Below are 23660 nucleotides of genomic sequence, written 5' to 3'. Positions count from 1 at the left end.
CGAATGTGAACACCTCCTTTCTATAGGAATTTTCATTGGCGTCCTTCCCCTTGTGCTCTCCTGTAGATGGTTTTAAAGCTAGATTTGAAAGAATCCAGTGATTTCCTTAGAAAGAATCCAGCTACCAGTATTTTACACTGGATCTCACTCTGGTTTTGTTATCTGCCTTTTTTTCCCTTTTTTTCCCGTCATTCAATCTTTTAGAATGTTATTTTTTTTACCCTGCACAATGTTTTTCCTTTCTTTTTTCCTTACATATCACATTCCGAAATGTCATATTTTCTGATTTTGGATCTCAGAGCTTTTAACCACATAAACCATCTAGACTTGATAAACTGCACGCAATTTGCAACATTCACACCAAATCTCTTATAGTAGCCGCTTGTCTGCTATTTTTGGCCAATTCCTACTGAGGGTTGAAGTGGTTAAAAGCTGATATTATCCAAAGTCCTTCCTGAGCATCGTGTGTGTGTGTGTGTGTGTGTGTGTGTGTGTGTGTGTGTGTGTGTGTGGGGCAGCAGCAGATATGTTGCAATGCCTGTTCATTACGTTGTCCCTCCCATGTTGCTCAATCTCTTGCTCACCCTTTCGCCATCAGAACGAGAGTTCCAGCCAGATATCCACTGTGGCGTTGTGGATATGACAGCTCGGAAACCATGCACAAGATCCCTCACATGCAAGGTAATAATCTGCCCGTTCCTTCTCTCTGTATGAGGCCTCGTTGTTTAAAAGAGCAACTTAACATACGGTAGCTTTTTGCAAGCCTTCAACAATGCACTCGATGAAGTAGCAGACTTTTCCCCTCGCCACATGTGGTACCTTTTTGAATTACGCAAGGTACCCAATGTGAGGCATCCCTGGGGTACCTATTTTTTAACCATTTGATCTGTTGTCTGCCATGTTGGGTTTGAAGAGGATGCTTCTCTCCACTGATTTTGAACCTTTGCTGTTGGCAAGGCCGGTTTTAAATCAAATGAGCACGGTAATTAATTACTTAACACATTAAGGCACTCGGGTGGTGCAGTGGTAAAGTATCTGCCCCACCACCGCAGAGGTTGTGTGTTAGAATTCACCGTGGTGCATACCGGCTTTGTCGAGTGTCAATAGGGAGGGAAGCCAGGCAGGGGCCGGTGTCTGCATGTATTTGTACGGGGTGGGGCGGCACCTGTCGGCAGGGAGTGTTGGTTGGGAGTATTAGAATTAGGGTTGGGATTCGTTAGGATTTTAACGGTTCCGAATCCTTCCCGGATCCCTCTTAACGGTTCCGGTTCCTAACGGTTCCCTTAACGGATCCCAATATAATTTTTTCCCTTTTTTTCCTGATATTATAACTAACCTAATAAAGTACATAATAAACACAAATTCATTAATTAAATTATTGCAAATGCTCTTTACAATTATGAGGTGGCACTATTATTTTTCACCACCACCAGCTAGCCACCACAACAATATCATTGTTGCAATTTGTACTGTATATTGCAATTTGTACTGTATATTGCAATTTGTACTGTATATTAAATATACAGTACATACACATTGCAATAATGATATTGTTGTGGTGACAAATGTTGTCTTTAATGTTCAGATTAATTTAATATGAAGGACCCCTTACCCTAATGGAAACAAATAGTGCTTTCTTGGATTATAAAATCCTTTTAGCAGACCTTGTATTGAACTGTAGGCTACGTTCCTGTGCTTTTTTCTGCAAACTGTTTATAAAGTAATCAATCTATGGAGGTATATGCACCTAAACGCTGGGCTCAACAGTCACGCGATTAATTTAGAGACAAATCAAAAGCAGTTGAGTTTCTTATAAATTGTAAAAAATAAGTGCAGACAAATTGATTTGGCTATATTTAACGAGTTGTGGACTCGTGTAGGCATATTGATTTTGAGATGTTTCCTCGTGGATGTGGTGCAACTGGTAGCCTACAAGTTGCAACAACCTTTGCAGGGAACTATAGCATCGCAATTTTTGCACTTTGCGTGTTCAGCCTCAGAGTCATTTCCCACTCTGTTAACCACACTTTGGAGATCTCTTCGACATACTGTCCCACTCGCTCCGCGGCGGTCGCTGAATGCACAGAACAGTGGGCGTATCCTCCCCGACCCCACACACTCATGTAGGTGGGGTGACGTCACCTCAGGCTCTGCTTGCATGCATGCACAGACACAGCGGAGCTAAATGACGACTGATGAGAACCGTTTGGGGAACAGTTAATACGAAAACGATGGAACCGGCTCCAGATCCGCAATGTCGGAACCGGGTCTGAAATGGACCCGGTTTCCGAATCCCAACCCTAATTAGAATTAAGGCTCTACATCTTCCCGGTGGGGGCTCCTCTCTGGCAGGTGAGTCAGTAAGATACAACACAGAAACGTGAGTGGGGAGGAATTAATTGGCATAACGTCTGCCGTAAAATATTGATGATCCAGAATCGGTCCTAATATATTCTTTTAGTAAATGAGGGGCTAAAACCATAGACATAGAAAGGCAGACGCCTCCTTCGGCTCTGGGGCAAGCTTCCGCGTTGGTGTTAAGGAAAGTAATGAAATTAAGGGACGTGAGTCACATGACTGGACGCCGGGGATGCGCCATTTAACACCGCCCTCAGTGTCACTCCAATGAATTGCAGCGGCCAATGAGGCGTCTACCTTTCTATGTCTATGGGGGAAAACGCACTACAGCTACGCGTGCACCTTATCTTGACCTCTTGTCCTCTACTAACCCCTCACAGACACATTCCTTAAGCCAGCGGAGAGCGGTGCCTGGGCGGAGGAAGCGCTTTGACACGCTGCTGGCTGAGCACAAGAACAGAGCCCGGGAACGGGAGATCCACCACCCGCCCCATTCCCAGCCCACCCCCGCTCTCAGGGAACCCCACCCCTCGCCCCGCCTCTCCTCTGCCCACGATCCCCACCAGGTGGCCCACGGCAACGGCCCTGCACCAGACGCCACTAAGCCTTTGCCATTCGGAAAGCCCAAACCTCACAACTCTGGTCTTCCACGGTAAGAACTTAACGCTAGAGATGCACAATATTGAAATTATATTGACTGATATCTAGGGTTGGGTGACGATACGAATACATCGTCAATCGCGAATATACAAATCCAATCGCCGAATATTTTTATTAGGCGATTTTTCGGGACGATTTTTAACCTTTAAGTGTGAGCAACATGTGAATCAATTTGGGCCAGGAAAGTAGTAACAGCGGCAGTTATAATGGTATGGTCCCACTGAGTCCCCGCAGCCGTGATGCTCAGTTGCTCTCAGTGACTCACAGTGTGAGCCGAGGGACCGAGCCGAGGAAGGCTACTGTTACTGTACTGTAGCCTACATGTTGTTTACGCTCCGGAGTCCAGACGCATGCAGTTTAATAATATACAGTCACAACAGAACGACAATGCTGTCTCGTGTCTGAGCCTATACTGTATAGGCTTGGGGATCGTTAGCTTAGCGTTAGCTTAGCGTGTAGCTACTGACTCAACCCACTGAACTGCATCTCCGCCTGTAATCCAAGTTATTTTTTTATTGACAACGTGAACGAACCCCGACACCAGCGCTGCAAAAATAGACAGATCTACAAGCTCTCAACGCGTAGCGAACGGTGCTGCAGAAACAGGCAGGACGCGGCGCCTTGAGAGCCTGTGGATCAGCAGCAGCATGTGGGCGCGCCTCTGAGCCTCCAACGCCGGTGCGGGGAGGCAAGACTTCTCCAGGAGACGTTACTAGGGCAGGCAGGCTACATGTTTAACACTGTCACCAGCCAGTGGTTGTGATAGCTTAGCTTGCAGCTGCTTGTCCGTTCCAACTTCACTTCATCTAAACTTATTTCTTATTTTGTTACCCTGTGGCTGCGCAGTTGTGCTGCAAAAACAGACGGATCTACAAGCTCTCAACGCGTAGCGAACAGAGCTGCAAAAACAGGCAGGAGGCGGTGCCTTCAGAGCTTGTAGATCTGGCTTTTTGCGACCTGCAGTGAGCTGTTCTCACTTTACTTTTATGACACGAATACATCGTTAATCGCCGATTCTTGGTCAGACGATAGGCGATTGAATAAAATTGGCATATCGCCCAACCTTACCGATATCCGATTATTTGCCGGTGCATATACTGATATATTACATGTGCCAGAAGTTTACCTCTTGCACATGAGTCGCCTGAGTGAGGGGTATGATGTTGAGAGACCTGAAACCCCGTTGACCTCAGGATACATAACTGAGGATACGTCCCAGGTGCATCCATGCAATGTTTTTTTTTTTGTCATAATTATATTATATTTGTATTGAACTCAGAAAACAGAAAAAAACATTTTCATTTTGCTGGTGAAAATAGATCGTTACGCTCCACTTCTATGCAAGATCACCATGGATCATCAAGTGTTTCACAACAGTCTCCGATGGCTTTTGCCTTTTTATTCTCTTGTAGACTATAGTCAGTCTCCACGCCATTCAGTCTTTATTTTTTTATTATAAAAGATGGCATGCATTTATCACCTTCTTTCCTCTAAACTGCAGCACTGATGGTGGTTTATCTGGTAGCATTTTGTAGTGTGTGTGTGTGACTGACTGGTTTCACTAAATGTGGGAGAGCACAGAGCAGTGGTGCACTACGAAGTCGTCATTCTTAACCACCCGCTGTGCGTGACTCGTCAACCCCACATCCTCGACAAGCCGCTGCTTAAGGTTAATGTTAACATGCAAAACCTTTTACTGAATAAGACGACAACATTCGGTGCCTTTCAAATTTTTAATTAGGCTGCGAGAGATATGCAACTGAAATAGCCCAGCTCTATAGAGTGCCGCAGTCCCTCCCCCTTTCAGAAAAACGAGTGGCCCAGGAAATGAAACCCCAATGCATTCTCCCATCGGCACTTCTTTTTTAATTTATTTAAAGACGGTTACGCCACGGACAAAGCCAACTCGGATCGTGACAAATCATGACAATGAACACAATGTTTTGGGCCGATCAAATCATTAGAAAGAAGAAAAGAAAGTCAGGAGACAACACTATTTGTTTTGTTTTTCGTCTTATAAATTATTTGATCGGCCCAAAACATTGTGTTCATTGTCATGTTTGTCACGATCCGAGTTGGCTTTGTCCGCGGCGTAACCGTCTTTAAATAAATTAAATAAGAAGTGCCGATGGGAGAATGCATTGGGGTTTCATTTCCTGGGCCACTCGTTTTTCTGAAAGGGGGAGGGACTGCGGCGCTCTATTGTCCTCTGCAGTCTGTGCGCGCGTGTGACGTGTACTGTGTATGCGTCGCTCATGGGCATAATTACCACATGGACAGGCTTTACGTAGGATAGAACATCACAGTTGAACATTGAGTTTCAGAATGGTTTCCTTCCAGGTTGCATCACATGTGACGTGTGAACCGTACAGGAGCAATGCATATTCACGCAATGGCACTGGTGGAAAAAGACAAATGCTAGAAATCTGTCAGTCTTGTCCCCGAGGTTCGATCTGAACGACTTGCAGTAAGATCAGGTGACTAATCCTCACCATACCTCTCTTTCCCTCTACCCTGTCAGACTAAACAGCTGTCACGGAGGTGGGGGTCCTCCCGGAGACCCCTCGTTAGTCCACGAGTCGACGCACCATCCCCCAACTGCCCCCGAAGGCGTCTCCCGTCCCTCGAGCGACGAGGGGGAGAACGACGAGCGGGAAGAGGGCTCGGACAAACTGGACTGCCACTATTCAGGTTATCACCCACGGCCGGCAGCTGTAAGTACACAGTCAGACTCCTGTGATTAAGCCATTATGATGTTTTATGATTATTACAGAATTGTGACATGCTTTAAGTCACAATTATTTGAGAAACAGTTATTTTGCATAAGTCAATTGTTTTCATGCTACATCGCTTTGTGACGTGTTGTAAGCTGGTAGATCAGCTATTAAAAAAATGAAAGAATACACTAATTTCACTAATTTATTTGTATTTACGTTTTTTACGTTATTTACATTTAGTTTGCAATTATAAAAAAAAGAAACTCATTGTATTCACTATTCCTATCTTTATTGCCAAAAACACAGTTAGTATTATCGCAATTATTTCTGACAATCGTCAACTTAAATTTGTAATCGTGACAGCCATAACATCCAGGGAAAGAAAGCATGGTGTCATTTTAGATGTTGGTATAGGGTGTATATATATCGTTGCTGTCAGGTGGAAACCTCCTATCCAACTTTTTGTAAATGATGGTACTTGATCAAACTACAGTGAAGTGTGACTCAAAAGTTAGCAGATCTGAAAGCTCTTGAAGATCTGCTACTTTTGCTAATTTGAATCTTGAAACGGTTTTCCACCTGACAAAGATGGTATAAGTTTGTCAGAACACTGTTAAGGCCTTTTTTTCAGATCGGGAGCGGCTGACGCGCCTATTAACTTTCAATGGGAGGCGTCAGAAAACTGTCAGGATGTTTTTTTAGGATCGGCCTCGGGTCTAAATGGGTTAAATGCCTTGTTTGTTCTGAGTTCTGGTTCCCGAATAGTTTTATTTAATTTGACAAACACAAATGTAACGTAGCTATTGATGTTGTTGTGCCGTTTAAAGCTCAGACGTTTAAACGTCAGACTAAACCCCTTGTCTCTGTTTCTCCAGTACTGTACCTTCGGACTAAACACCTTGTCTTTGTTCCTCCAGTACTGTACCTTCGGACTAAACACCTTGTCTCTGTTCCTCCAGTACTGTACCTTCGGAAGTCGACTGTTTGGCAGAAGCTGCTACTCGTTTGACCGTCGCTGGGACCGGATGCGATGTGCACTGACCGCCATGATGGACAAACATGTCAACTCACAAATGTGGAAGTATGTCTTTTCTGGCTTAACTCATTCGGAGCCACAGCGCCATCTGGTGGAGGGCTCTCGCCGCCACAACTGCATTTTCAATTGCAAGCACCTTTAGCCCTGTTTGGCCGAAAACCGAGAATCGGGAAGTAAAAATCTGCTGTTTAACATATCCCGCGATTGTTATTTAGTCCACCCAAAACATACTTTTTGTAAGCTAGGATCATATCGTTTTGAGAAATGAATGAAAATCTAGCTTGTTTTGACCCAAAAAGAATAATCCGAGATATTTGCGTTAAAAAAGCTGCGTCCGCATAGACTGCATGAGCCACATTTCCATTTCCGGGGATACTGGACGCAGTTGATGTATCAATATTTGAAAAGGCGCAATTGGCGACGAGGTACATACGAAAATAGTCTAGCCTGGAATGACTCAAGATTCTGGGGTGGCTTCTTTGATCTTGACGGCAATAAATGCCATGTGCCACCGCTAAAGGTGATTGGTTTATTTCTTAATTGGGTGGAAACCTCATATTTCCAAAACAGTAACTTTCTAGATTAAAAAATGGAGATTAAAAAAGCAGACTTAACGACCTCAAAACGTGTTGGGCCGCGCTTCGAGCTTGTAGATCTGCTACTTGTGATGCTTCTGTGTGACGCTGTAGTATCCAGTAGGGCATTCAATTACGAAAAAACTAAAAGTTAAAATATGAAGATAGCTAGTTTTTTAGCTTATATCAGTGATGGGTTATCGTGGTTAAATTGCTAATTTATTTATTCAATAAACTTTGTAGGAAAATCCCTTTGGCCTTGGAGAACTCCTCTTCCTCCTCCGTTGCACCGGCCCACAGGACAAGCACAAACTCCCATGGTAGCACTCCCTCCTCTGGCTTCCTGGGGCCCCCTGCCACGCCGCCCCAGCCCCCCTACAGCCAATCCTACGAGGGCAAGTCTGCACTCTCCTACGGGACCACCTTAAACACCCGCAGCTCCCCACAGGGCGGGGCCGAGCACCTGGCCTACGGCACCGCGCAGGCCCGGCAAGTGTCTTCGTCGCCGCAGATGCCTTCAGCCCACTCCACCTCTTCCACGTCCACTCCCTCCCTTGCCTCAGGCCGGGCACTCAAGTCCCGCTCCTCCACCTCTAGCAGCAGCACTACCAAGTCGTCCTCCTTCAGGCCCAGGGAGAGCTCCTCTGCTCCCGTCACCCCCACCTCGACCGGCGGGGGTGGCAGCAGTGGGCCCAACAATAACAGTAACAGTAGCAGCACCACTAGTTTCAGTTCGGGAAAGAAGAGGAAGAACAGCTCGCTCCTCTCCTCGTCCCACGGCTCCACCGAGTCGTCGTCGTCGAACGCCAACTACTCTTCCTCCTCCAAGAAAAACTGCGTGGCCGTCAGCAGCTCAGGGAGCAACTACCACCACGGCCCGCTCGCCTCCTCCACCCCCGCCTCCTCGCTGTCGTCCTCTCACAGCGGGGTCCACAGCGTGGGGCTGAACTGCGGCCCCACCGTGCGGACCAACTCCCTCAGCCTGAAGGCGGAGGCGTCGGCGGGGGCCGCAGGCGGCTCCTCGGGCCCGCCTGCCCGCGGACCCCCCTCCGCCAGCCCGGCCGAGTCCATCAAGCGCATGAGCGTGGTGATGAACAGCAGCGACTCCACCCTCTCCCTGGGGCCTTTCGTCCACCACCAGTCCCTGTCGGACCACCACGCCGGCCTTGGCCACCACGCCTCCTCCGACGGCCGCTTGGAGGGCAAGAAGCGCAAAAGCTCGCCGGCCTCCAGCGGCGTCGGCGTTGGGGGTGGAGGTGGGGGGCCGGGGGCAGCAGGTGGAGGAGCAGGGCCGGGCCCAGGCAGGCCCAAGGTGACCAAGTCACCCGCCATCAACAACATCCACGGGAAGCATGGCCGGAGCGTCCCGGGGACCCCGGGGCTGCCCAACAACTCTCACATACATCAGGTGGTTTTTTTTGCCTTATTGTTATACTTTAGCTATTGAAAAATAGCAGATCTACAAGCTATTAGCGCAGCACTCAGTGGCAGTGCTATGAGCTTGTAGATCTGCTATTTTTGAAAAGTACTGAAAATGTGGTGCATTCTTTGAATATATATTCTTTCAGAGCTAACGTTTTTAACTAAAATCTTTGCTTCTGGGGCGTCCCTGGAACAACTTTCAGATGGAGTTCGGCAGCCAATTCGGCAGTCCTTGACATGAAAATGTTTGAGAACCATTGGCATAGAGGTTTAGAAGACATTTGTAGAATCCTCGGGTCTAAATGGGTTGACTGAAACTGGATTGCTTTAATACCAACTTGCTTTCACCTCTCCCCTCCCCCAGCCAAAGGCCCGTCCCTGACAGCGGTGTTGGGGTTCTTTGTGTGGAACCGGTGGGCAGACGGACAGGAGGAGGAGGAGGGCGGCAGCCGGCGTGCTGCTCCAGACTGCACGAGGCCTTCTAGAAGCAAATCTGCGTTACTCTCAGCTTCCCACGATCCTCAGGGTGGAGATGATCTGGACAGCCCAGTTACGTCAACTTTGTCGTGGTCATTGAACTTATTTTCTCCCAAAGCCATGTGAGTGTAGGGGGAGGGGGGGGGGGGGGACTTCAGGGGCACCTTCCGTGTTAGGAAACCGGTAGGCGTACAGTGCCCCGGGGAGGGGGGGTGGGGGGGTTTGGGGTTCTGATGGAGTAAGCCAGCACCCTGCCCATCTCAGTGTTGTCCTGATGCTCTGAAAGGTCTTCCCGTCCGGTTTTGGAAGGAGCAACGACGGCAGCAGCAGCCATGGGGTTTGTAACCTGTGGTTGGGTCAGAGTTGATGGGGTTCAGGTAAAGGGCCAGTGCAAAGCCCCACCGAAAAAGGAAGCCACCGTGACACTGAGCAACTAGGGGGAGCCAACAAGCCGATCTCTTCCGCGTGTTAGTGTGTGTGTGTGTGTGCGCGCGCGTGTGTACGTTTTTTTTATTTTTTATTTCTCATGTCAGATTCTGCTGGACTACTGGAAACTCTAAAACGTATTGACGCCCCCAACACCTGATTTCCTAAGCCTTGGAAGGAGCAGGCAATGGTCGGAGCCGACGGTCATGTTTGAACCCACACACTATTGCCCCGTCGTTCCCCGTCTCCATTAGTCCCCAACTCCTCTTCTTAGTGACATTTCCTAACCTCAGGTTACGTACGGTAGCCAGAGACTATCCGCTAGGCGCGGATCCAGTCGATTCTTTATGACCCCAAATGATTATGCAAGTGTTAACCTTTTTATGTTTTTTCTTATGAGCTTTTTACACTGAACTACAAAGACTCTTTGTAGTAAATTTGGCGAAGACAGTCAGCCGTGCATGCAAATGTGAAACAGGACACCTGACGTGCCCATTCATTCAATTGAATCTTTTGTCCGAGAGATCGTTTGGTTATCGAGTACACCTGTGTATTTCCTGAATGTTTTGTTTTTCCCTGTGCAAAAAGGACAGCCACAGTAGACTTATCCCCACGACTGTGAACGGCACTAAATAAATACTTGCTCCACACAGGCAGTGCTTAGTTTCCCCACAACGCTAGCCAAAGGCCGCTACTAGCTTCCTTCCCAAACCCTACTCGCCGGTGTAACCACTACCCCAGCTTTGGCTGTAAAGGTTTTCTATGTCCCATCGGAATACGACGCCGCCGTTGTGCGATGGAGATTTTGGTCACAAGGAGGCAAGGAAAGGCCGACATTTACTCTTCGTATTCCTTTTTGTCGAAGTGGAGTCTTAAAATCTGGCAATACTTCTGAGTTTTCCCTCTCACTGACGTGTGTTCAGGTGGTGTTGGGTTTTTGGTGCGAGATTAATGGTGATAACTTAACAGGGAATGTTTATACTTTTAGGTGACACCTGTTGTTTCGCTGAACCTCCACTGATGTCAGCTGTCAAGTGTTGGGAGCGGAGGAGACTATTTTCTTTTTGTAACTTCCTTTTTTTCCCCTGCCCTCCTCCTCCTCCTCGTAGCTTATTTATCAAACAAGTATTGAAGTATCCCTATTTCAGAATACATATTTTGTTAACAAATTGTACATATTGAAATATGTATTTTTGCACAGGCATTTTCGTACACATACGGATGATTTTTTGGTACAATTGAAAGGTAATTATTATTTATTTAGTATAAACAAGATGAGTCAAAAGACTTGATTATTTGAAGTGGTTCACTGCCAAGTCTATATAATGCAATACGCCTATAAGTAAAACGTTGAAAGCATCTCATGAATCGTGTACTGGGGTCCTTAAAGGAGAAAATAAAATAAAAACGACAAAGGTGAAGTGTTGCCACTGTAGCAAGTGTCTGACAGAGGATACCTTCATTCACTTCAAGTCAAGGTCTCACTCGTGTGCTTTCTCAATAGAGCACAGAAGTCACGGTCTCACTCGTGTGCTTTTTCAATAGAGCACAGAAGTCTTGACCTAATGGACACATCCTACGTGGGTCACGCCCCCCAAATTATGTTGCGTCATACAAGAACTGTTCCAAAAGAAATAATACAAACGAGCACGCTGGCTTGACTCATGGTGGATATGAAGCATCAACTGAGGGAGGAGGGGGACAAGATTCTTATGAGACGAGATGGCACAATGTTGTTCTCCATAGAGAAATTACTTCCGAGGCCCATGGGGATGAACGAGTGACGTCAGGACTTCCGTACTCTATACATTTTACGTTGCCTATGAATCGACACAAAAAGAAAATCTTTGTCCCAATTTGCCTGTGATTCTAAAATATGTTATGCAGGCTTAAAAGCTGTGCCCGTTAGACAAATTTCCATTAACTCTTCAATCATATAATCTTCCTAGATGGAAGACCTTAAACCCCATTTCGTGATTGAAGCACTTATTTCTTTTATTTTATTTTATTTTTTTGTAAGGCTGAAGGGACTTGAAGCAATCATCATTGCAAGGAAGAGGAACACTTGGAAAACAGTGAAAACTGCTTTGCATCATCGTTGCCAAACGTTAGTCATTTGAATCACAGCTTATATAAGGAAATAGTTTGCAGCTTTTTAAAGAAATGATTAAATAAGAAAGTGCCTGAATTTGTTTCACCCTGACTGTTTTTGAGGACAGTATGTTTGGGGTTAAGTTTCACCTTACTTGAATGTTTAGGAAGCTTGCTTTTCAAATCTGCCTATGATGAACCCTATATGTGGTAAAAAGAAAAATCCGAGAGCTTTGTCGGCTGCCCGGTATGAAACTCTAGTTTAACTTTTTTTTATATATATATAGTTTGGATTATCAATGTTTTCCAGACATTACTACATCAAAAGGTTTTCTGTAGGCCTAGGTGTGCAGCTTAAGCCCCCTTGGTTTACTATGATCTGTATGTAAAATGTTCAATCAAAGTGTTTTGTTTACCCTCAGATTCCACTGACATCTTTGCATCTCGTTTCCATGCACATGGAAACATGTTGTGAAGTTTAAGCACCATAGACTTGGAATGTTAAAAGTGAAAGAACAGAGCTCGCTTCTGGGAGGAAAAAAAATAATCCATTCATATAATGTAAAAGCGTGTATAGATTTCTTTTCCTTTTTTTATACATTCAAAAATAATTTTGATCAGCTGGACTTTTATGTATTGGCTGCTATGTAATTCATGAACAAAAAGTTAGGTTAGAATTACTTAATATTTAAAGAAAGATTGTATAGTCTATTTGTTTTGTAACAAGTTTCTGTAAATAAAAAAAATAATTTATACTGCTATTTATATGAAATGATGTCTCTGCCTCTTTTCTCCAATTTAGTTTTTTCTCGGATTTAACCATGCGAATCCCTTTTGAGGTGCAAGCCCTGGCCAAACAAGCAACAAGCAGGAATTTAACCCATTCAGCGTGCCACTCGGTGGCGCGCTATGAGCTTGTAGATCTGCTATTTTTTTTTCAATAGCTATTTAGCTATTTTTCAATAGCTAAATTATAACATGTTTAAAACACCAAAAGGGGTTCCCACCCAAAATGGGTTAAACACGATTCTAAACTAAGTCTAATTCCACTTTTTTAACAATCTCGAGTAAAACTGCAGCACAGACTTCCACTTTAGATGTCTGATCCCAGAGCCATGGGGCATCAAAACTACAGTAAAGCTGACCCCAGAGCCATGGAGCATCAAAACTACAGTAAAGCTGACCCCAGGGCCATGGAGCATCAAAACTACAGTAAAGCTGACCCCAGGGCCATGGGGCATCAAAACTACAGTAAAGCTGACCCCAGAGCCATGGAGCATCAAAACTACAGTAAAGCTGACCCCAGGGCCATGGAGCATCAAAACTACAGTAAAGCTGACCCCAGGGCCATGGAGCATCAAAACTACAGTAAAGCTGACCCCAGGGCCATGGAGCATCAAAACTACAGTAAAGGCAAGTGGTCTTGAACATTAACTCATAAATGCAAGACTGGCTCAGAAGCATTCAGAACACTGACGCATTTCGGCAAACCGCCTTATTCAGAGCAGATTAAAAAGGGACTAACCGTGGTTAAAAGTATAGCTTTGGGTCCAACCAGACTCCTTGGTTTTATAGGGGCACCTGTTAACCACTTAATACACTGGAAGTTTTGCTCTGAACAGACTAGTGATTGAAGTACTTATTGTAGAATACTAACTCAACTTGTCACACCATCACTAAACCCGGGTATATTTTACCTCATATAATACTGTACATTCCATAAATATTTCTCATAAAAATATTTAAAGTACAATACATGGTAATTTGAGTTACTCTTTATTTTTCAACATGAATTTTCATGCAAATAAATAATACAAAATGTGGTCAGGGAAACGCCTACCTTCTATGATGCCACTGAGCATCCTGAAGGTGGCAAGGACCTACACACCTCAGACATCAGCAATATTATGAAAATCACCTGGGTTTTAGTGTTCTAGGGTTAAGTAAAATGAAAAGTAGCAATACACCATTGTAGAAATACTGTTGCGTACAAGTACAAAAGCATTGGCATCAAAATATACTTTGTGTCAAAAGTAAAGGTACTCCTGCAGAATGTCCCATTTCACAAGCATGAAAATCCTTTGAAAATAGATCTACAAGCTCACAATGAAGGTACTCCTGCGGAATGTCCCATTTCACAAGCATGAAAATCCTTTGAAAATAGCAGATCTACAAGCTCACAATGTGTTGTGATGATTGAGCTGTGAGCTCAAATAGCCAAAGTAAATGGGGCTCTATAGGTCGTCAGACAAGCCCTCCATCGTCGCTTCCAGTCATCCCGGTTCTCCATACAGCTTGTTTGCGCTCCAGTGTCGTTCTTGAGTACATCCACATGTTAATGTAGGACAGGGATACTCAAATAGATTTACCTGTGGGCCACATTACAAAAATGGCAAGGGGCCAGTAGATAAAATTACGACATTAATGATACTTGATAACTTCTCTCTTTCAATTGCTTTATTTTCGCAAAATGTATCAAAGTACAATGTGCATGCACACAATATGTAAATAAATAAATGTGTTACATTTTCTTGCATAAACACAAAGAGCTGTTTCCATAACTGCACAAATTATTGCACATAACATGAGTAGCTGTTATAATAACATAACATAACATGAGTAGCTCTTTGCCTGCCTGCCTGCCTGTCTGTCTGTCTGTCCATGAGTAGTTATTTGTCTGTCTGTCAATGAGTAGCTGTCTTACTGTCTGCCTGTCTATGAGTAGCTGTCTGCCTGCCTGTCTATGAGTAGCTGTCTGTCTGCCTGCCTGCCTGCCTGTCCAATTGTCCATGAGTAGCTGTCTGTCTGCCTGTCTATGAGTAGCTGTCTGCCTGCCTGCCTAATTGTCCATGAGTAGCTGTCTGTCTGCCTGTCTATGAGTAGCTGTCTGCCTTCCTGCCTGTCCAATTGTCCATGAGTAGCTGTCTGTCTATGAGTAGCTGTCTGCCTGCCTGCCCAATTGTCTATGAGTAGCTGTCTGCCTTCCTGCCTGTCCAATTGTCCATGAGTAGCTGTCTGTCTGTCTATGAGTAGCTGTCTGCCTTCCTGCCTGTCCAATTGTCCATGAGTAGCTGTCTGCCTGCCTGTCCAATTCTCCATGAGTATAGCTGTCTGTCTGCCTGTCTATGAGTAGCTGTCTGACTGCCTGCCTGTCCAATTCTCCATGAGTAGCTGTCTGTCTGTCTGCCTGTCTATGAGTAGCTGTCTGCCTGCCTGCCAGCCAGCAAGTTGGTTAACAGAAAATAAATTGTTATGGCTGAGTAAAATAAAATACAATAAACACAATTTGCCTGAAAATAGATTACCCAGCTATGACCTTTTTCATGAAAAAAAATGAGTAGTGATATGGCTGACTGAGTAAAATAAAACAATCTACCTGAAAATAGATATAACTATAAGTGAAGAGCAATTTCCGCAATTACCATTTCCGCAATTTCCGTTTCCGCAATTTCCTCAATTTCCATTTCCACCATTTCCGCAATTACCATTTCCGCAATTTCCATTTCCACCATTTCCGCAATTACAATTTCCGCAATTTCCATTTCCGCAATTTCCATTTCCATTTCCAACTATTAATGGCAGCTGGGTTTCATCATTCAAATAAAATAGAATTCTGTCCGTTTAGCTATAAAATTATGTCAGGGAATAGGGATACACAGTATATGTCTTTAATTTGCATTGCATCTCCCCCCCAAGCTTTTATTTTCGTTCGAGTAATAGTACAACTCTAATAGTATTACTTATAATAATGTAATTAAAGATAACTTCATTCAGATTTATTTATTTTTATTTCATTTTCCAGATTTTTTTTTCTTCTTTTTTTTAGATTTTCATTGGTGGGCCAGTCATAATGGTCCCGCGGGCCTGATGTGGCCCGCGGACCTGAGGCCTCGTGATCGGTGTCCATGTGTTGGTTCCCACAGCACTACTTTGCTGGCTGGCAGCTCTTGGCGTCTTTGGCAGTGTCCTGCTAGTCTACTCTAGATTATTTCTCCTGGCTGCTATTTTCTGGCTCACCCTTGGCATTCCATCATGCATATTCTTGTTGGTAACGTGTACTCTTGCTGTTGTTAAGTACTGCTCGCAGCATTCTGGTGTAGCACCCATCTAGAGACTTCTGCCGGGTTGGCTTCAGGGTCCAGCATTCACTGCCGTATAGAACAGTCTCTATACCGTTGCATAGAACTAAGTTTGGTTTGACAGGGGAGGTTGAAGTTCCATACACTGGCCATGCAAGATCTTGCTCCGTTGAGTTAAGTAGTTAATGTGTTTTGTAAAATTGATACTGCAGTAAAGTAAAAAATAAAATAAAGGAACTCACTTGGTACAGTACTTGAGTAAATGTACTTGTAAAGGTTACTATCCACCACTGAATACACATCCCATCAGGTGTAGACGTTTTAACCCATTTAGACCTGAGAACAGATTCTACAAAGGTCTTCTAAATCAGAGGTTCCCAACACTACTGGTACTAGTACCACTGGTGGTACTTGAGCCCCTCTGGTGGTAGGAGTCACCCAAAAAAGACAAAAGTGGAATGAAATATTTATATTACTACAGGTAGTTCTGAGCTTGTTGAAATAGGCTATCCAGCCATGCTGAAATGGGCATCACAGCACACCTAGCCATTAATAGAAGATTTGAGAACGGATTAATCACATTAGAAATATCAACTGTGTTCTGATTAGTGATTATAGACAGTTTTATCAGAGCAGCAGCATTATTAGCTTAGGAATGGAACAAAAAGGGCAGGTATACACTCCTGTATTTTAACATCAGTTATGGTGGTACTTCAGTATAAAAAGGTTGGGAACCAATGTTCTAAATCATGACAGTTTTAAAATAAAACCTGTTTGTCAGTGGTTCTAAAACTATTTAATGTTAAGGACTCCCAAAATTAGATGTAATTGGCCCCGGACCCCAATCTCAAAATATGTTGCTACAGGGACCCCTCTGAAGCAAAGATTTGAGTTAAAAATGTTCACTCCAAGCTTGTAGCTTGCAATTCTTAACACGTGGTTCCCGTCCTAAATGGGTTAACAGCAGGTTGCGAGCCCTTCTATATACCAGTGGTTCTAAAACACTTATGTAGAATCGGCCGACCACACCAAACACTATCGTTACAGTATGTTAGTTTTGCACTTTGCTATTCAACTTGAGCTAGAATTTATTTTACTACTGTACTGAATATCTATAGGGCAGCGGTGGCTCAGGGGTAGAGTGGCTGGATGGTAACCGCAAGGTTGCCAGTGTTGAAGTGTCCTTGAGCAAGACGCTGAACCCCCAATTGCTCTTGATGTGCTGGTTGGTGCCTTGCATGGTTTCCACCGCCACTGTGTATGAAGGTGTCTGAATGGGTGAATGTAATGCACAATCTATGTAAAGGCACTATATAAATGCACCATTTATCTTTATAGATTTAGTGTTGGCGTCGCAGTCGGGCAGAAACCTTAATCTCTATATTTCAACCGTTTAGTGAATTACCACCCTACTTGGATCATACTGCAGCATCACACAAAAGCATAAAAAGTAGCGGATAGATCTGCTACTTTTGTCATTTTTGAATTTGCATCCTGAAAAGTAAGTTTCTGACATGAGGTTTCCACCTGACTATAATAGGCAGCTTGCAGAGAGATTAATGGACTTGAATGAAAACATGTCCAGAGAAAACTTTATTATATACACAACATAAGGGTCACTTTGTCAGACAAACTTAGAAAAAAAAAGAGGCCACGCTTTCACAGGGGTTTACATGTTGATGACTCGTGACAGCTTCTGGACTCTGTTGAGGAGCAGATCTCCCTTCTTAATGGTCTCCTGGTACTGCCAATTCTTACTGTCAGGTCTAGGGAGGAAAACAGCAACAGTTCAGAGATATCTGCTTCCCCCTGTTTGAGTTGAGCATCTAAAAATAAATACTGAGGTTTGGTTGTTAAAAACAAGTCTTAATTTACCTGTTGGTTTCCACGATCTCATTGACTTTGTCAATTTTGCAATGGAGACGCCCAGCGGCGATGAATCGGGACAGTTCCCTGGGGACAGGAGTGAGAACTTCACTTAGTACAAAACGGTGGCAGTGAAAACACAGGCCAAACGGAATAGCCACAGATTCTATCAGAGAACCTCTTAATTGTTCGAGCCCGACGATGCCAGAATTAACTTTTTTTTTGTTTTAATGAAATACATTGTCGATTAGAAACTAATGGAATTAAACAAAATGCAATTTTTTGTATGGCAAAGTCCTAAAGTGTAATTTGCGAAACAGTGTGAAAGGAGCCCCCCCACTCACTAGCGCCGTTTAACAATTTGTAAAATTAACGTTTAAAAAATGTTGTTCCTGCCGTTCTACATACTGCTAAGCAGGTGAAGAAATCACAGATTGAGGCTTTAACCTTTAAGGACCGATATATGGGCCTGTGTGTGTGTGTGTTGAAGACGTACTGGTCTATGAACTCTGTGCTGACCCCGAAGGCCTCGGCCATGTAGCCCAGGGTCAGAGAGCGGTAGGACTCCAGCAGCTGACCATAGGCCTGGATCCTCATCTCCCTCACATAGTAGCGGTAATGAGGGGCAAACAGCCAGTCCTTCTTCATCTCCTGCTCCACCGTGGCTACAGCACGACCACATATATGAATATGACACACACAAATGGTCAAAAAGAGTGCAAAGAAAAACAATTTAAGTGTTACAACGTAACACGGACACTAGATAAATATCAAACCTAGAGTCTGCTTAAATGACATGTTATCTACATGCATAGCATACGCGAACAAGTAAATAACGTTGCTGTTGGGCAGAAACCCCTCATGTCCATATTGCTATACACTTTGTTGTTTTGTAAATTCACATCCTACTTGATCATACCACATCGTCATCGGCAAGCTCGAAGTGCGGCATGTAGTGACACGTTTTGAGGTTGTAGATCTGCTACTTTAGGCATTTTACTTACCGGTATTTGAATCCTGAAAAGTAACAGTTTGGTACATATGAAGTTTCTACCTGACAGAGATAACATGACTGGCGTCATATCTAAACGTATTTGTCAAGGAGCCATGTACAAAGGAATAACCAGTACTAAGGCTGATGGAGTTGAGAAGCTTCATGCCAGTGAAAGGAAACCCTGTGTTGCTCACCCAGAGACTGGAAGAACACGGAGTAACGGCACTCGTACAGAGAGAAGAGGTACTGCCGAATGGAAGGGAGGCCGTGAAGCACCTCCAGGATCTCTGCTCCCTTTATGACCTGCGTGAGACGAGAGAGAACTTCATGTTAGACCTTGGGATGAGACATATACAAATATTTTAAAAAAAGAGAGATTTCAATTTATCGTGAAACTATCATGATGATTTACGATTTGTTCAGCTCCAAATTCAGTACCACTTAAACCTGTGTCTTTGCTTATATAACAGACCTGTAAATATCGCATTTGGTACACTCATATTTCACTCTAGACATTGATTCGGCAAACAATTGCAAATCTACAAGCTGGATAATGTCTGAAGTGAAAATATATGAAAATCTTTCAACATGGAAAAGATGACAACGATTAAAATAACTGCGTTTAGGGCGATTGCGTAATAATCGTGACAGGCCTAACAAGCCAATCTGACACGACGTCAAAACATGGCAAACTGCAGGCTTCTTCATGCCTAGCCTAACCTTTTCCCGGAGGTCGGGCCTCTTGAGGGCGATCATGCAGACGTAGACTGTGTAGGTGACAAAGGTCTTGTAGTCCATCAGCTCGTAGGAGGTGAATGTGGAGACGGTGTCCAGGAAGAGCTCGGCCGCCTGCTTGAAGTCCCTGATGGCCACGCAGTACAGGCCCTGGTAGACCTTCAGACGGTTCCTCCTGTCCCAGTCGCCACCCTCCTCAATCAGACTGGAGGGGAAAAACAAGACCAAGTTTTCAACAACGCTCTGGTGGACACATTTGCACACACACACACACACACACACACACACACACACACACACACACACACACACACACACACTCGCATTAAAGTGCGATGCGAGAGGGCGGTCTAGCCAACACCAACTCGGGCCTGAATCGCTGCCCTCCACACTCTCCTATCTAGCTTCAGGGTCTTGAGCTCTACATCAACCTTGGAGTGCCCTCGAGATCTGCGACACAAGCTGCTTCCACTGGTCTGTTGCTCATCGCCACACCAAGTTCACAGTCAGTCCTGTGTCCCTACTCAGAACATCTGGAAATGTGAGAGGTCGTGTTCCTCTTGATGGGCAGGGTATAGTCTCCACAGAAGAATATCCTAAATGACCTGGTCTTTTGCTGTGGCAGTGTCCAGCAAAGCGGAATCTTCTTTCTGCCACAACAACTGAGATGGGGGGTGGGGGTGCCTCCATAAATCTGAGCTTTAGTGGGATGGTCCTTCCATGAGGTTCTGGACACGCATGAGGAGTCTTGTGTATGTTCCGTCAAGCTCTACAGTAGTGTTAGTTAGGCTGTCGCGAAAGAGTGCATCTACGGAATTCAAATCAGGCTGTAGTCAGCAGGTGACCACAAGGGTGAGAAGTGGATGGAAGAAGTTTAGAGAACTCAGACCCTTGTCTAACATCCCCATAGCAGTGAGGATCCAGTCCAACCCAGCGGTGCCTGGAAAAGCGGACTTTAAACCAATGATAAATGATGGCCATCTGCTCTGATCACCAAGTACATTTTGGGCAAGAAAATAAATGGCAGGTTCAGACAACTTTTTTTTTACCTTTTTGCTTTTTCAGAGTTGCGTGTGATGAGGTCACTGTCCATGTAGAACAGGCCGATCCTCAACAGGTAGAAGACGATGTCTAGCCTGTGCCCCAGGGCCACCGTCTTGTCATAGGTCTTCCTGAAGGCTGTCAGAGCGCCCTCCTGTGGAAGCACACAGCAAGGACAAGAACATCTCCGTCAACAGGGCTACAGCAGCAGTCTAAACATGATCATAATTGCAGCATTTATTTTTCCATAATTGTACGTCTGCTACTTTTGAACAAAGTGTTTGAAAAGTGTCCTATAATTTTACTTTAAAGGAGAATTCCATACTAGAAGGCTTTCTTACCTTTATTTGTAGTTGTTACGTCCGCACCAAAGAGGTCCAGGTGTTATTTTGTGCAAAAGTGCATTATTGGCCATTTCCTCTACCATAAGCCCTCAATGAATTGCATTGGGCTGGGCTATGGGGTTGGGGTGTTGTGCTAATTCGCTTATTTCCATCGCTCAAAAATCTATTTTGTATATATCCTCTCTTCACAATGTAAATAGTATCCCAAGCGGCACACTTATTTAGATGGAAATAAGCGAATTAGCACAAAAACCCAACCCCCATTGAGGGCTTATGGTAGGGGAAATAGCCAATAATGCACTTTTGCACAAAATAACACCTGGACCTCTTTGGTGGGGACGTAACAACTACAAATAAAGGCAAGAACGCCGTCTAGTATGGAATTCTCATTTAACACAAATTTTCTCTTCTGGGGGTCCCTGGCACAAAACATTTTCAGATTGGGGCGGGGGCAAATGCATATAATTTTGGAGGGTCCCAAACAAAAATGTTTAAGAAATACAGATTTTGAAGGCCTTTGCAGAATCGGCTTCATCTCTCAATGGGATAAAATAAAGATAAAATGACACCTCGGTCTGTCTGGAACCACATTTTCTCCTCAGTGGGTTGACCAATAATAAACCACTGTGAGCACACATTAAGATCTGAACTTGCATGCAGACATTGAGACCATAACTAACTATCTTCTACCCCAGTGGTTCCCACTTCACGTCAAGGACCCCCAAATTGACACCAATTATCCCACGGCCCCCATTTGAAAAGATATGCCAGGGACCCCCATATTAAGAGAAGATTCTTACAGGCTCTAGCAGTGATTCTCAACCCGTTTAAATTTCAAGGATCCCCAGTTTGACATGTATCAGTCTACGGACCCCCATTTAATGGCATTTCTAACTCCGGGACCGGGACCCCAATTTATATTGTAAAATAAAATCAATGTCAATTTAACTCTCAAGAGTTACAGACCCATGTAAGGGTCCATTTAGTTCCAAACTATCATTTAGCTGGGGACCCCTGGATCTCCGTCAAAGACCCACTTCGGGAACCACTATTCTACCTTATCTCCAATGCGGATGAGATACTCTGCTTTGGCCATCATGGCGTCTCGGATCTCGCTCTCTCCTAGGTTCTTCTCGGCGTCGTCCAGGACCTCGTCGAGCCTCTTGATCTCCTCCTCGTTGGCCTTCTTCATCTTGCTGAGCAGGTCGCCGTCCAGCGTCCACTTCAGGTCCTTGCACAGCACCTCGTAGTAGGGAGCCATGTCTAAAAACACCACGTGAGAGAAAGACCATTTTGTTGCCGTCGCTGTCTGGTATTTAAATCAGTAGGAATAACACAAGGCTTGATGCGACTAAATATTAGTCATTAATATTTCCTGATTTATTATTAATACATAAACAAGACAATGAATACTAGAGAGTAACAATAATGGATATTTTGACCAGAGTTGCACTGTCCATATCACATACAGACATAGTACTGTACAGTAGTCAGTAGCCTACAGTAAATTAATTGTAGACCATATCATACAGTAGTGGGGTACCACTGTACCAGAGATAACCCCAATCAACACCTTTTAGGCACTATTATTGAAGAGACCTGATGAACAAATTCACGTGTATACTGATTCAGAATTATTATTCTATTATAAAGTACTGTCTAACCGTATGATGTCTCTTGTAATCGCTGGTGCGTGTTTATTATGGTATAAGCGTGTTCTTTCTCTATGTATGATGTTATTCGTCTGTAATTGACGCCTGAGTCGAGACACAAAGTTGATTGACATCAATCGTGACGTTTTGCAATGGGCTAACATGTACGCTCCCATCGCGACAACGGGGAGGAGGCCACGTTCCAAGTAACCACTCCGACGACCACCACAAACCACGCACACAATAACTGCATTATATCAGGTAGACGTTTGTGTTATTATTAATCATTAAATCAAATTACTGTTGACTTTGATGGAGTCCATGAGCTCGCTCTTCACCGCGGCGTCCTGTCGGTGTCCGTCCATGGTCAACAGAAACTTTAGCTGAGCTATCCTCAGGTCTGGGTTCTTGGGCAAACCCTCCTCCTCTAGGTTCTCCTGAGGCATGGCTGACGACTTAGTATAGCAGTGTGTGATGATATATAAAAGACGAAAATACAAAAATATCTCTAGAAGGGGTTTCTTTGTGCTGGAGAAGCTTCTGTTCTTCTCTCCTGTCTGTCTGCTGCTAGCGGCTAGCCTCAACGATGACTACAGAAAATTTAGAAAAACACTGCACTGCCGCTTCCGCCGGAAAACGAGGATTCTTCAATGGTCGGTGTTTGTTTTCCGCGTCGCCAGATTTTGTGAGGGAGAAAAGCAACCAGGGTTGAAAATGTTAAAGAATTAAAAATATGATGTGAACACGCACGGTACAGATTTGATTTTATCCATCAACTTCTTGTTTATGCCACAAAATGACTGGATACTATACGTTGCGTTATAAGCATGTTTGTAGATCATTAGATCTGGAAAAAAAGGAAATATTTTAAATATTTTGAATCTTTATTTTTTATTTTTTTAACTACACGAATCTTGTATGGGGTCCCTGCTGACAAAATATTTTCAGATGGGGTTCTACTTCTGCCTTAGAGTATGGGTTCTGCAGACAAATCATAGACTGTAAAAAAAAAAATAGGGAGAAAAAAAAGTGAAAAAGAAACCGCCACAAAGTCGCTTATAATAAGCAGACATGGCAACGCTGCCCCTACCGCCTTGGTTTATTTTTACTTTCAAAGCACATGGCGCAACCTACTGGATGCAACCTGTGGTCCTCCAAGGCAAGGCAGTGAGTGATTCTTCTTGATT

The 23660-nt window shown here is 44.3% G+C and overlaps 2 protein-coding genes across 2 annotated transcripts in view; one reads left to right on the top strand and one right to left on the bottom strand.

The window, feature by feature from the left end:
- Window positions 1-9357, top strand: part of atxn7 (ataxin 7) — a 38996-nt gene extending 29639 nt beyond the window's left edge. The window contains exons 8-13 of the mRNA XM_080776146.1: window positions 599-681; window positions 2739-3010; window positions 5540-5732; window positions 6695-6816; window positions 7590-8754; window positions 9133-9357. Coding sequence (XP_080632272.1) covers window positions 599-681; window positions 2739-3010; window positions 5540-5732; window positions 6695-6816; window positions 7590-8754; window positions 9133-9150 — 1853 coding nt within the window. The 3' untranslated portion in view covers window positions 9151-9357. The remainder of the gene's footprint in view (window positions 1-598; window positions 682-2738; window positions 3011-5539; window positions 5733-6694; window positions 6817-7589; window positions 8755-9132) is intronic.
- An 8064-nt stretch (window positions 9358-17421) lies between these two features.
- On the bottom strand, window positions 17422-23085 carry psmd6 (proteasome 26S subunit, non-ATPase 6). The gene is made up of 8 exons (XM_080780919.1): window positions 22775-23085; window positions 21879-22084; window positions 20486-20631; window positions 19422-19641; window positions 18896-19004; window positions 18204-18372; window positions 17717-17794; window positions 17422-17607 (listed from the first exon to the last, which is right to left on the bottom strand). Exons 1-8 carry the CDS (start codon window positions 22917-22919, stop codon window positions 17511-17513), a joined length of 1170 nt encoding a protein of 389 aa, XP_080637045.1. The 5' UTR covers window positions 22920-23085; the 3' UTR covers window positions 17422-17510.
- Between the last annotated feature and the right edge of the window lie 575 nt (window positions 23086-23660).

This window comes from Protomyctophum bolini (genome assembly GCF_963924005.1).
Source record: "Protomyctophum bolini genome assembly, chromosome: 2".
Lineage (NCBI taxonomy): Eukaryota > Metazoa > Chordata > Actinopteri > Myctophiformes > Myctophidae > Protomyctophum > Protomyctophum bolini.
Note: the sequence above shows the minus strand (reverse complement) of the source record. Positions and strands in the feature narration are given on the sequence as shown.

Coding starts and splice junctions, on each gene's coding strand:
- psmd6 (XM_080780919.1), bottom strand. CDS start 22,919: ATGCCTCAGGAGAACCTAGAGGAGGAGGGTTTGCCCAAGAACCCAGAC. Junction 20,632..21,878: donor TCATCCGCATTGGAGATAAG/GTAGAATAGTGG, acceptor GTGCTTCCACAG/GAGGGCGCTCTGACAGCCTT. Junction 17,795..18,203: donor AGCACAGAGTTCATAGACCA/GTACGTCTTCAA, acceptor TCCTGTCCCCAG/GGAACTGTCCCGATTCATCG.